Raw genomic sequence first — 14068 nt, forward strand, 5'->3', positions numbered from 1 at the left:
ATAAAAACGACTAAAAAAACGTTAAAAAACAGCCGGAGCCTAACCTCTGCTTGGAGAGAAGTTTTTGCACTGTTTTAAGTTGTTCGTAGGAAAGCCATTGTTTTGTTGTCATGAATTTGCAGTGGACATGTCACCATTTCAAGATTTACCGTTCAAATGCAGTGCTTGACAGATTTTACTGTCCCATTATTCAGGTGATGGGATGTTTTTCCCTGACAGAGCTCAGTCACGGCACCAACACCAGAGCAACAAGAACCACTGCTACATACGACCCATCAACACAGGTAAGCCAATGTTACACCCTTCTTTTGATACATTTCATTCCACTCTGTCAAGTTGTGTCGAAAGTCAACACCCAATGGTGTATAGGGCTGCAATCGATTCCATCTCTAGAGCCCTTGTGTAACAGTGGGACAAATCTTGAAAAGAGAAGGGGGAGTAGTGCAACAGTGTGCTTCAAGGACTGCTAAACTGACCATGCCAAACAGCTTTAAGCCTTTAGGCATAACGGTTTAACGTCTGGATTCGTGATCTGGCTGCCTGGATTCGACACGGGTTTGAATCCCGGGAGTTGGGATATTATTTCTTTCTGTTTCTACTACTTTCTTACACTTGTTCCACCAAACTACTGTACCCAGTAGGTCATTGCTCAGTTTTTCCACCAGTTCACAATTTTATAAAAGTTTGCCTACCTCATCCCAACCTTCCCAGGGCTTCATCATTAACAGCCCTGACTTTGAAGCCACAAAGTGCTGGATAGGAAACCTTGGCAAGATGGCTACCCACACTGTCCTGTACGCGCAGCTCATAACTCCGGACGGCAAGAACCACGGGCTCCACTCCTTCGTGGTTCAGGTGCGGAACACCCGGACGCTGAAAGCCATGCCTGGGGTGATGGTAGGAGACATGGGCAAGAAACTGGGACAGAATGGCTTAGACAATGGGTAAGTTTGGAGTTTGTCATGTATCTTTATACATGTACATGTACCTAGAATTGATCCTGACCTTGTGATGGACCTCAACCCTCAGCCGACTAAGGTAGCCATTTGGTTATAGGGTTAAGCAGCAAGGAAAGGGTTAATCTTCTTTGGATATCAACCCTCCTATTGTCATAGGTTCATTATGATTCCCAGCTTTGATGGGCAGCTCAATCAAGGATCTTATCCTTAGTGATCAGTAAATGCATTTCATTGACTTTTGCAATAACCATGATTCTTACTTGCACATCTTCAAGTGCATTCGGATCTTCAAGTATTGTTACGTTATTAAGTTATGCTGAGTTTGTCATTGATGAAGGTAATAAAGATGACCATTTCCAAAATTATGTCCAGTTGTTTGAGTTCAATTGCTATTTGGCATATGAGTTTGTCATGTTTGTTATGATTGGCACCTGCAGGCTTTATCTACATTTATAACATTTTATTGTCTTGGCTGCACTGTGTAGGTTTGTTGCCTTCAACAAGGTGTGGGTTCCCAGAGAAAGTCTCCTGAACAGGACTGGTGATGTCACACCGGATGGGAAGTATGTCACTCCGTACAAGGTAGGAAACTTAGGTCACCTATAGGTTATAGTTGGAACTTGCCTATTCTAGATGAGGAATATCCATCTCAAACACAAGGGACAAAGTAGAAAAATGAGATCTTTCCTGGCTTGTTGTAGGCTAGTACATGTATCGGTTGATCATGATACATGCTCAACAGTATTTACAATGTAAAGACCTAGCTACTTTTTTACCTCCTTCTAACCACCAATGACTGGATTAGATATGCTTTAGGGCAGGTTGTTGTAAACCTCAACATCAATATGCAGGCACCGTGTAACTCTCATGTGAAAGGGAACAATAGAAGATGAACTGGACAGTGAATGAGTGTGAAGGTGTGTTGTATAGTATCTCCTCAAAAACAGTGGTTAGAAAAGAACAGATGCTGTCTGTAGGACAATAGACAAGTTTTTTCTTCCCTTTGTAGGACCCAAAGAAGAGGTTTGGCGCCTCTCTGGGCGCCCTGTCTGGTGGGAGGGTGGGGATCACCAGTATGGCGGTGTGTAACCTGAAGCTCTGCCTGCCCATCGCCGTACGCTACTCCGCAGCTCGTAGACAGTTTGGCCCCCCAGGAAGCGCAGAGGAGATCCCTGTACTGGAGTACCAGATGCAGGTTTGTTTGAACCTTTATGGCTTTATCTATTCATGAGAAGCTCAAATTTAATTTTTCATTGAGGTCATGAGGGAGGTAAGGGTCAGATAAAATATAACATAGATACAGCTTACATTGAGTACATATAAATCAAAAGCTTAGGGTTCATAGTCTGTGTCCTTTCATTTTGACCATTTCTTTCACTTCAAGAGTCTCTTAAAGCAGGTCAGATTTGGAGCCATATCTGTGTGTCTGGTGGTAGGTTGTTACAGATCTATACATAGGGTACAAAGTATCAACCTTCTGAAGGTCTCTCATTTAGGTATGTGTCATGGACAGCAAAACATCACCATCTTCAGATCTGTATTTTGGGCAACACCACAGGAGTGGAACAATTGACACACTTCTATAGTTGAGGTGAACTTACCATGTGTGCAATGATCATTTCTCTTGTTCATTACTTTGGGGCAGTGTGTTTGCACCTTTGTTACCCTTGGTCCCATTGGACTATTTGTGCTGAAGTTGTTAGAGCTTTCTTCATTCACTTTTTATTGAGGTCATAAGGGAAGACATCAGGGTCAAATAAGATACAAAGATACGTAATCCCAGGATCAGATAAGTACCAAGGGTCAGGCTCAGATAAGATACAAAGATACATAATTCCTTTCATTTTTTTAATGTTGAAGTTGAACAAAAAATCAAAGGAATTTTATTGCACAAAGGAACAAAGAGGTGGAGGTTGAGATATGAGTGTTCAAGAAGTCCTGTAATGTGCACATTGTTCCTTCCAGCAATGGAGGCTTCTGCCATATGTCGCTGCTATGTATGCACTGGACCACTTCAGCAGAACCCTGTACATGGACTTCATCCAGCTCAGGCTGGGCGGCATGATGAAGGACAAGAGTGACAGACAGGTCAGTGCCTCTCTTTATTCAAACTTAAAAACAGAAAAAGAAAAGATATTTGATACCTATTTCCTAACCCATCACATGATTAAGCTAAATAAAGAGACTCTTTTACACAACCACAGCTTTATTGTCACTGTGTGGTTGTGTAAAGAGTCTCTTCATTTAGTGATATGTCAACCCTAAGTTGAGAAACTATTCACGGATGATTAAGCTTAGTTAAGACACAGATATTAAATTGTAATGATATGTTGTTGTCAGCAAACACAATAGCAGAAAGATCGGAATCAACTTTTAAAGTCTGACTTTTTCTACAAGTAAATTGATTGTCTTTAATAGCATTTGATGAAACAGGTTCTGTTATTTTACAGAATATCTTATTTTAGTAACTTATAGTATTTAATTAGGAGTATTTCACATCAAAATATACACCAGAAGTTTCTTCAGTACCATTTCCTAATGGAAGTGCTGTCTTGAATGATATTGATGGGTTTATTGACCAAACATGCTAACTATCAGCCCTGTTTCATCAGGATGCCCTCGGGAGGGAGATCCATGCCCTGTCCAGTGCTGGGAAGCCACTGTCCACATGGACGGCCAGAGATGCTGTACAGGAGTGTAGAGAGGCCTGTGGTGGCCACGGCTACCTGGCAGGTACAAAACCACTCTAACCTGTCAGTCCTCATCCTTGTTTTCCACCAAGTTAAGAAGTAGACTTCTTGCTATTCAGCATTATGCTCCACTTATAACAGCAAATAGCATGATTTAATGTATTCTTCAAGCAGAGGTTAAGCTCTGACTGTTTTTTTTTTGGCCTTGAGACATCAAGAAAACAATACAAAATAGAAAGCAAGATAAATATGCCTAAAAAACGTCAAGAAAACAGCCAGAGCTTAACCCCTGCTTGAAGAGTAAATTTAGTGTGGCACATGTAGTCCAGTGGTTACTGACCCTGCCTTTGGACCAATAGCTTGACTTTGAATCCCAGTTGTTATTGCTTACTTGACTTGGATGCTACTGGAAAGGCTCACAGTCCATAGGACAGGATGTTAAGCTGTGGTCCACTGTTCATTGTGATGTTATACATGTAAAGAGCTAGGGGAATTTCTCTGGTTCAATGAACCTGTGAATACTGTACATAGTGTCTTCACTTTGAGCTGAACTGGTTTTCACTTTTTTTGTGTTTCTATTTTGTTTTCCAATCCAGTGAATCGCCTTGGTGATGTCAGGAATGATAACGACCCAAACTGCACCTACGAGGGAGACAACAACGTCCTCCTGCAACAAACCAGCAACTATTTGGTAGGGTTGGCGAACAAACTGAGAGGTAATTGCTACGTTGAACTCAAACTAATAAGATTAATCAAGTCGTTGTCCTTCCATATTAGCTTCAACGGATGTCAACTTTGGGACTTCTACATGACATTGTGTTTTTTAGTTTGAATTTCCTTGCGTTGGCACAGTTTGCTTCTCATGTGAAAGACTGTTTTATTCTGATGCATTCTACATGTGAAGTTTTTTTGGCGTTATAAAATGTATTTTGTAAACTTTTGTCATCACTATTCAGCATTGTTCTGAAAAGAATTTTGGAATCGTATCTGTCTTTGGTACTACAATGTAGTATTTTTCACTCTTACATCCACCTTTCCTCACTCTCTATGTTTTGTTTTGCATTACTTTATCAGATGGGACAATAAGTTCCCCACTTCACTCTGTGGATTTCCTGAGTGACTTCCCTGCCATCATCAAGTCTACATTCCCAGCCTCTTCCATGCAGGACTGTTTGGACGCTAAAGGTGCTGTACAACTTAACAATTGAGGAGTTTTCATTTAAGTGTATTATGTGATAAGATATACCAATCATGGGACTTGTACTGCAGTACTGTTATTGGTGAAATTTTTGCAATTGTTTTATGTTCACAGGTTTTGTGACTTGGAACCTTCGAAAATCTTTTTGTTCCGTCTTCTCCAAGCCTACCTCCTTGTCTAAGCACAAAGTCCTTTACATTGTTCAGTATCATGATGAATTGGAGGCACCTGTTACAGTGAATATGCATGTATGCTAACAAGGCAGACACCTTACCTTTAAGATAGGCACCTTACCACCAGTAAGTCACAAGTATTTTTGAATTTACAGTTGCTGTTGATGCCTACAAGTGGTTGACATGTTACCTTCTGGACCAGAGCTATAAGAAGCTGTCAGGTGAGAAGTCGAAGGGGAAGGATCCGTTCTCGACCAGGAATGACAGCCAGGTCTACTACTGTAGGTCCCTGTCTATAGCCTTCATGGAGGTGAGAAATTTTGTCTGTTTTCTCGTCAGGGCACTGAGGAGATACAATTAATGTTAAGTAGAGCAGATACCCTCAATTGACATGAAGCATTATGCTTTTTCAAGTAGATAGTGGTAGTACAATGCAACTCGTCTACAGCTCCCATATACAGTCAAACCTGGTCTACCGACCACCTGTGCATAACGACCCACTGCCCACTACGACCGCCGAAAAGCGGTCCCTTGAATTTTCCCATAGACGTAAGCATTAACATTTCTGTATATGACGACCACTGTCCAACGGGACCACGACCACCACTAAAGGTGACCGCACGTTACCTAAACACTGCCAAAACGACCGCGGCATGTGATTTTGTCACGCTACTTTAATGTTCACGGCGAAAAATGAGCGTAATTACCACAAATTATGCCCCCTCCCATTCTCATTACTTCTGGATCGGCACTTCACACTTCACTCTACAAATTTTCGGTGGCTTCGTGATGAGAATCTCAAGCTAAAATGCCATTATATCCAGGGAGCAGACATGAAAGCGTTTAGTTTCACCAGGCTTTTCGAAGATAAACTAAAAAAAACGCATTTTCTGTCATAATAAAACATCTGACTCGCTGTTCTTCCCGAGAAATACGTATTTTGCACAGCGCGGTTCTGAATCGCGGCGTCTGCAGGTCGGAAATACGCTCCTCTGATTGGTTGAAACCACCAAAACAACAACAACTGCATGTATAATGCCGGGGAATCCCCGGCGATCTCGCGCTCTGATTGGTTGGAGCGGAGCATCATGGGAACTTTGCTGCCAGCTCGACGCCATCTTGTTTCAAAGACTTACGTTTTAAAACGCAAAAGAACACTTATTTCCAAGATTACGTAGCACCATCCTAGTTACAAATGCATAATCCAAAGAACTTTCCGTGGAAACATTTGTTGATATGTGAATTTATGGTGTCTCTAGCGTAATTTTGGGTTTCGATGCAGCCGTAAAGTGAGCTGAGAGTTAGCGTGGGTTTCCAAAATATACCCCGAAAATAATGTCGCATTTTTCGAGTCACACAAAAACAAAACTCCCGCAAAGAAGAAGCCTGCAACATTTTCTGATCATAGCGATTACGTTTTGGGTAAAAATGTTCGTCGATGTGCACGATGTGCCGGCGTGCAGCCGCGTGATACCTCAGTTACAGAATATTTGTTGTTATGGCCGCGGTATGAGAAAAAATAAAAATTATGACAGCACCGGCACGCTGCAAAAAGCCGGACGAATTACCACCGTTTTTCTTTTTCAAATCATTCTTATAATATATCTATTATAAATATCATTACAACTATAATACTTTTTAATACGAAGAGTAACATAAGTATACGTAATTTTAGCATTATATAACATCGTGTTATCTTGTAAATAATAAGAAAGACCAAGGACGTTGAAACAAATGCGTTTCATGCATAAATTATCGATGTTCTGACTTGTCAGTTCCTTTATTGCCGCCATATTTTTTTTTTCTTTATAAAGACCACCTATGTATGAAGACCACTTTTGCTGGGTCCCTTTAGTGGTCTTCTTATACAGGTTTGACTGTACTAGTACATTTTCTGCATATTTGATCAAGCACACAGGATCACCCCTACGCTTCTCAATAAGTGTGTTCTGCTCTTATGAGAATAAGATTTGGCTAATTATTATAACTTGATAACTTGATACTAAAAAGGTTCCCAATTACGATGACAGTAGGTAAATAGTCTACTAGAACGTTGCATTTTGAGTGTCATGACACCATTTTCATTGTGTCCTCCATTTGGAAATGTATGACATTTGTGACAAAATAAGTGGCAACATCCAGAACTTTTATAATCAGAAGATGTGCAGTTTTCCTACTTTAACAGTTGTAAAGAAGGCTTTTGATGTTGTCATGATCATGTGTAATATTGCCATCTTTGGCAAGTTGAAATATAAAATGTTTTTTCTATTGGCATTTCCTTCAACAGCACACAGTGGTGGACAGATTCTACCAGCTGTCCCACGATGAGTCGACCCCAGCCAGCCTGAGGCCAATCCTACAGAAGCTGTGCTGTCTGTATGGGCTGTGGGCCCTGGAGAAACACTGTGCCACACTCTACCAGGGTTTGTGGGCCATCATAGTATTGTTTTCTTTGTTCCATATAACTGGTACTGTGGTATAGTTAGTAATACATTGGAGATGCAAATTGGTGACATAAATTGGCAGTGGAGAGGTAACGCTACTTCACTTTTATCCGCAGGTGACCATTATCCGTTGCTTTAAAAAACAGGGTATTAAGGGATATCAAGTCCACGAATGGTGGTTTCAAACTGTAATATTTTGAAATTATTTCTGTTTGGAAACACAATATGTCATACAACTTGATATCCTAAAATATCCTGCTTTTGAACGTAACGGATATTGGTTACCAACGGATAAAGGTAAACTAGCGTTAACCAAGAAAACCATAAAAAGAAGACCACCCTGAAGATTTCAAGACTTATGGATTCGAGTTAAATAGCTGTTCTCTTGAATCAAGTGACTTCCATTGAGTCTTCTATTGTGTAACAGTGTGTGTAGAAAAGTCTGTATCCTGTACTAAATCTAGTTTTCTGTCCAGGTGGTTACTTTACGGAAGCTAAGTCTGTAGCTTGGGTGAGAGATGCCATACTTCACCTCTGTGAGCAGGTAAACCCATTTTTTACTATATTTTGTACTTTTGTCATTCCAAACATTCACATTCAAAAGATGCAGCCAATCAATTTGGCTGTCTCTTTTTGAATATGTCCACAAAATAAGTATCAGTTTTTGCACTTAGTTCATCTCAGATATGCTTGAAGAGCATTCAGGCAGATTATTTCAAGTTACATACATGATTTCCCTTTTTCGAGATGCAGTAAATTTTTGATGCCCCAACTTTGAAGTAATGAATATATGCCAAAGATGAAAAGTCTTATGGCTGAAATGTGAGTCTTCCCTGTTCATAACATGTGATGTACCGTTGCAGTTGAAGAATGATGCTGTGTCGCTGGTAGACGTTGTTGCACCTCCTGACTTTGTCCTCAACTCACCTATCGGCATGTCTGATGGCCAGGTAAGTCATGCTTACAATCTTGCTTCTACTTTTTATTACATGCACCTTGAAGTTCATGAATAACAGGTATTGTTTTTTTTTTTGTTTATCTTGCCCTTATTTCTGTATTTAAGGATGACACAAGAAATATATTGCTTGGTACAAGCTTGTTTGTCAAAAAGCAGTTACTCAAGCAACTGGATATGATTTTGGAAACGATAAAATGTTTCAGACACCATCCAATGTCTTTCTTCAGTGACACTGGAGTGATCTTGTTGGAGAGCAGTTTTTATATCCAAGCTATGAATTGATATGCAAAAGAGATCTAGTTGGAGATCAGGTGTATCCTAACTATGAATTTATGTGCAAAAAAGGGAAGAAGTCGAAAGGAAACGTCCGAAACATCTGACCATTTCCCAAATCATACACCGTTGCTTGAGTAACTGCTTTTTGGCATATCTTATTACCTGGATGTCTAACCTTCATGGAGTAAGCTTGTTTGTCATCTTGAATTGTTCATGTACAGATCTACAAGAACCTGTGGACTTCCATGCTGAGTGCGCCCAGGGTCCTGGAGCGACCCTCGTGGTGGAGGGACTTCATGGACAAACCTGTCATCGGATCTGTCAAGAGCAAGATGTAAAACTAGCAAGTCTGGTGTATGTCTACCTTTTTTGGCTGCACAACAGGGGTGGAGCCTTTGATGCACTTCTCTGATTCAGTTGAATATACCATAAGTGCTAAGCATGCCATTCCTCCTGTTAGGGAGTTCTGCTTGCCCAGAGCAGGAAAAATCTGTTTTGCTGCTTTGTTTTCCTATGATCCATTGGGATGTATGTGCCGTCATAATAACAGTTAAATGGACTAACTTGGATGCGATCCTCATTAGTTTACATGTCCTGCCACTGGTTGATGGGGAAAGAATAAGATAAAATGAAAAACATCTTTAACTTTCTTAAAGATGAGACATGAACCTGGGCGATGATTACAAAATTACAATCATTCCCGGTACCAATTGAAGTGTTTCTTCACAAATTTCTCAGGAATAAATATGAGAGCAAGGGAAAATACAGTGAGACATTCATTGTACATGAAATATACCTTGAATTTATTCTAAAGTTAGTCCAAAGTTTATGCTAGAGCAGACTTAAACCTAAATGTACATTACATGTACTTAGATTACAATTACTTTGGGTTCAAAGTTTATGCTATACAGACTTGTAACCAGAACAATAATGACTTTAAAATACCTTCTGGTTATGGTTTGCATGCTTAATTCAAACGTTCTGTTATGTAATGATAAATTTTATTATTTGTTGTACCTGATGTATATCAAAATGTGCTATCTGTAATTTTAACTAAGATAGTATTAATGGAGTATCTTAGATATCAGATCTGAATACTGAACTCTACCCAGTTAGTGTTTTAATGATTAATATATAGATGAATATGTCTGATATAATCAAATATCAAATGAAAATAGAAATTTCACTTCAGGGACAGAACAAACACATTATGACTAATACAGTTTAAGGCAATTCACTTCACCCTTTTTGTGTGGTTCTTCAACAAGTGTTAAGATCATATATTTTTAACAGTTGCCAGCAGTAAGCTAATGCTCATAGTTAGAACCGTGCCTGCTTAGTATGATGGATATCATCAGAGTTGAAGGCATAAAAACATGTCAACATGATATGATATCAACCATGGTCTATAGAAGAGCTGTTTAGAAGTTAGGCGCCTTCTTGACCTTTGACCTAGCACATGTGCAGCTTAATCCATGAACCAGCCTATAGACACATCATGATTGGAAAGATTGGATATTGAGTATTTGACCTATTTACAACATATGCTAACATAGCATTAAGCTCAATCAAAAAATGAAAACAAATACAACATTAAGCAGAATCAAAAGGTGAAGACAAAGACACAGTTTTTCTTGGTGTCACTGACGAGCACCCTGCCATCTGGCGTCTGTACTGTAGCTCTCGGCTCTTCTAGCCCCTCGCGGGAGGTAGCCACGTGCTTCAGCCATCGTCCTTTCTGGTCAAACATCTGCACGCGCCTGTTGCTCCAATCAGCTACGAGGATCTGGCCATTTTTGTTGACACAGACGCCCAGTGGCCCCATAAACTCTCCTTCACCAGAACCCTCAGCTCCAATTTGGAAGCAAACACTTTAAAAGAGAACAAACAGTCATTGAGTATTCATAAAGTTGTTTTCATAAAGCATTTTAGATAAGATAATAGGTCACTGCAATGGTACCAAGAGGTTTCCAGTTTTACAGAGAAGAACAGTAGACGTTTAAAATGGCCACTTCGTTTTGTCAATATCATGAGTGCAATGACTGAAAGGTCATGCATACATCGCAGCATTCCTTGCAATACATGCACACCATACACAACTCACATGGTTGACAAGCAACAAGTGTATATGAACTGACAATTTGAAGAGTAGATTTCCCTTTTCTTAAGTTTATGAAAAGTTTAACTTAGACTCCTAATAACTTCCGTTCAAACATTCAAGTCCGGTGTCACTCACCGACCATCCAGAGAGTACACCCTCCACAAAGTGGTCGGGAAACCGGGAAATGACCAGTTCTGTTGAAAGCTTGGTGTCGCCAGACAGCAGAAATCAGGCACGCTTGTGGAGAAGGACGATAACTCTTGGCCTGTCTCATCAATGATGCTGACCATCCAGTCAAGAGCTGCCAGAAACAAGACAGAAACTATAGATTGTAGCATGGCTTGGATCTTTTAATCCTCAGTGATCAATCAATATTGGCATATGAAGACTTGATGGCCATGATACCATGTTTTATCGCTTCAACTCTTATAACAAAGTTAATGGTTTCTATGTCGAAAATCATCGCATGGAATCATGGTTTTGTTTTTTATCATCTTTTTCTTTCCCCTTCACAATAGATTTGCAGTCTGTGGAGGATGTCATCCATAAATTTCACTTGCTGTGGCCAAGTAGATAACTTAAAGGAACAAATGTCTGGTATTACATGATACTTTGCTTACCCACGGCAATTTTTCCATCAGAGATCTCCACTGCATCCCACGCTTGCTTGGAGCTGAGCTGCAGCTCTACACGGTGTAGCAGCTTTCCGTCCCTCTGGTAACGGCACATCAGGTCGATGTAGTCTCCCAACGAACCCGCTAGGGGGCGCGCAAATCCTACAAAGACTACCTGCCCTCTACAGTTCACAAACAGGCCTCCTTCCCCGACTTCGTAGTTCTTGCTGTCAGCCAACTTTAAAGGGAAACGTTTGATGACTGAGCCGTCTATGTTAAAGACTTTAACGCTGCCGCCACCATCTCTGTCGAGAACGAAGATTGTGCCGTCGCTAGAATAGGCGACTTTCAAGGGACTGTGCAGATGTCCGCTCCCTATGGTTGCGGTGTTCTTTGGTGCTACCTGTGACCTTGAAGATTTTGGTTCCTTTGTAGTTGTACCCTTGCTTCCTGACAAAACTGATGGCACTGCTCTGGGTGACGTTCGGGGAAACTGTCTTGGGGACGCGGCTGTCTTTGTAGGCTTCTCGTCAACCGGAACTTTCTTCCTAGTTGATATTTTACCAAGAAGATGGTTTACTTTATCGTACTTCGTCGGCTCGAACGCCATGACGGTTGGCGGTGGCAGTGTTGGTTCTTCCACTTCGTTTATTACCTGTGACAGCTTGCTCAACGCTGGGGATGATGTTTCACCTTGACCTCTAATTTGTAGCTGGTCAAGGCCAGCTATTACACTGGACAGTCTTGACTCCAGTTCCTTACCGCACTCGCCCATCCTTCTTGTTTCTTCATTGTAAATCTCTCGCACTTCGTTTATCAGGGCAACTTTCTCTCTCTCGATGTCATCAACCAGCCTTGCTGCCGCTGTTTGTATCTGGTTCTCTACGTCGACTCTTTGCCGTTCCAGATCGTCTCCCCTTTGATTCAGGGTTTCTAGATTTCTGGCCATCGACTCTGCTACTTTCCTCCCCTTTTCTTCCACGTTTCGTCCCTCTAACAAGGCGTCTGTCAGACGGACCATGTTGTGCCCGTTGTGGCGGTCCAGCAGACACTCCGAGCACACAGACATGTCACACATCGTGCAGAAGAACTTCAGCTGTTCGTGGTCGTGAACACTACACATGTCCGCCATTGTGGATGTACGCCGTATGGTTACAGAAGACGATGTTTGGAAGATTTCCTGTCGAACCAAAATAGTTAATTATCGTAGACAAAGAATGTGTACAAAAAGCGTCACTCGGGTAGAACATCAGAAGTATACACTTCACCAAATGCCCTTGAAATCGAGAATAACGTCGTTGAGAAACGACACGTAGGGGGAGGGCGCTGTCAATGAAGCTTAAATTAGTCAGCATTTTATCTTAATGGTTTTACCCTTCCAGCTGAACTTAAAGTCCCAAGGGCCGATTTCACGTGAAGTATTGGGGGCTACGTGGATTACATGGGAAGTGACAGCTGAAGGGTTAGATGGTTGGACAACCAAACTTTTGACTGCTGTGGTTTCGTAATCACCAATTGCAAGCAAATATATTGGGGGCAACGACAGTATCCAAAGCATCAAAGGTCTTAACAGTATCCAATTAGATATATACTTTACTTTTGATACTGTCTTTGCCCCACGGATAGATCGTCTGGGGGTAATGTTTTCTTCGGTAGTGTTTTGTAATGTAGTGTTTCTTTGGACAGATACTTATTATGATTCATTGTTCAACGTCAAACGGCGGTAGGTTTAACTACACTGTGGACATGAAAGTATTGTTCCGACAGGCAAGGTAGCCATTTCACTATCCTGGTAGCCAATTACGAAAGCCAAGGGTGCCAAATCCTTATGCTAGATAGACTTTTGAATAACAGATTTTCGTGCAACTGTTCAGACGTAATCGGAATACTGGCCAAGTTAACTTATGGACTGACACGCTTCGCTTTGTGTTATGCTGTGCTGTACACATTACAACATACCTATACCTTCTCCACGTTATACCCCTAAACACTTTGCTACTTTAATAGTTCTACAACTATTTGCATTCACCGACAAAAAGACCGTTGCAATACCTCTTACTTTGCTGCTGCTTTGTAAGAACTCGCCGTCCTAGTTGATCGTTCTGCGTTCACCTTGGTGTAAACAAAGGTAGGAACTACACACAAACACGCTGTGTAACATAAAACTCTTCAATGAACACAAGTCTATAGGTTCGCACGTAATCAAATATGCGACACCGCAGTCTGGCAACCATACCACCAGGAGCTCCTTGTTATCTCTACGGTGCTGGGAGCGAACCCGCCCGTCCAGGTCCATTATCACACGCCCGGGACTTTTTACGGCCTTGGTTTCAATTTACTTCATTCTGGACAGTTATCAGAAAGGACAGAGTGTATGTTCCATTCGATAATACTCCTACGTCGCCTGATTACCAGACTATAACATCCCTCTGCGGCTATTCACACAGTTATTGACAGCTACAGTAAGGCACTATAATTTATACCTTATTTACCTTAGACCTGCAATTTGGCGGGGCTAAATATTTGCGTTGTGGCACGCAGTCTGACAGTATATTCTATCGACACATTTTTGCATGCGAGCGATTGATGGTTTTCAAGACGGACTGAGTAAGTTCCATTCTTTGACTTTATTTAGAACCACAATTAACTTGATAT

At 41.1% G+C, this 14068-nt stretch overlaps 2 protein-coding genes across 2 annotated transcripts in view; one reads left to right on the top strand and one right to left on the bottom strand.

Moving 5' to 3' along the window:
- Positions 1-9933, top strand: part of LOC118425694 (peroxisomal acyl-coenzyme A oxidase 3-like) — a gene marked incomplete in the record, with an annotated part of 15102 nt that extends 5169 nt beyond the window's left edge. The window contains 13 exon segments of the mRNA XM_035834733.1: positions 195-284; positions 712-944; positions 1445-1541; positions 1969-2154; positions 2925-3047; positions 3572-3692; positions 4246-4365; positions 4724-4834; positions 5176-5330; positions 7308-7443; positions 7941-8008; positions 8328-8414; positions 8920-9933. Of these exon segments, the coding sequence (XP_035690626.1) occupies positions 195-284; positions 712-944; positions 1445-1541; positions 1969-2154; positions 2925-3047; positions 3572-3692; positions 4246-4365; positions 4724-4834; positions 5176-5330; positions 7308-7443; positions 7941-8008; positions 8328-8414; positions 8920-9036 (1644 nt within the window).
- A 165-nt stretch (positions 9934-10098) lies between these two features.
- LOC118426138 (E3 ubiquitin-protein ligase TRIM56-like) lies at positions 10099-14007 on the bottom strand. Its single transcript, XM_035835398.1, has 4 exons — positions 13466-14007; positions 11420-12593; positions 10935-11100; positions 10099-10569 (listed from the first exon to the last, which is right to left on the bottom strand). The coding sequence occupies exons 2-4, from the start codon at positions 12543-12545 to the stop codon at positions 10302-10304; spliced, it is 1560 nt and encodes a 519-aa protein (XP_035691291.1). The 5' UTR covers positions 12546-12593; positions 13466-14007; the 3' UTR covers positions 10099-10301.
- Positions 14008-14068: the final 61 nt, after the last annotated feature.

This window comes from Branchiostoma floridae, chromosome 11 (assembly GCF_000003815.2).
Source record: "Branchiostoma floridae strain S238N-H82 chromosome 11, Bfl_VNyyK, whole genome shotgun sequence".
In the NCBI taxonomy this organism is placed as follows: domain Eukaryota; kingdom Metazoa; phylum Chordata; class Leptocardii; order Amphioxiformes; family Branchiostomatidae; genus Branchiostoma; species Branchiostoma floridae.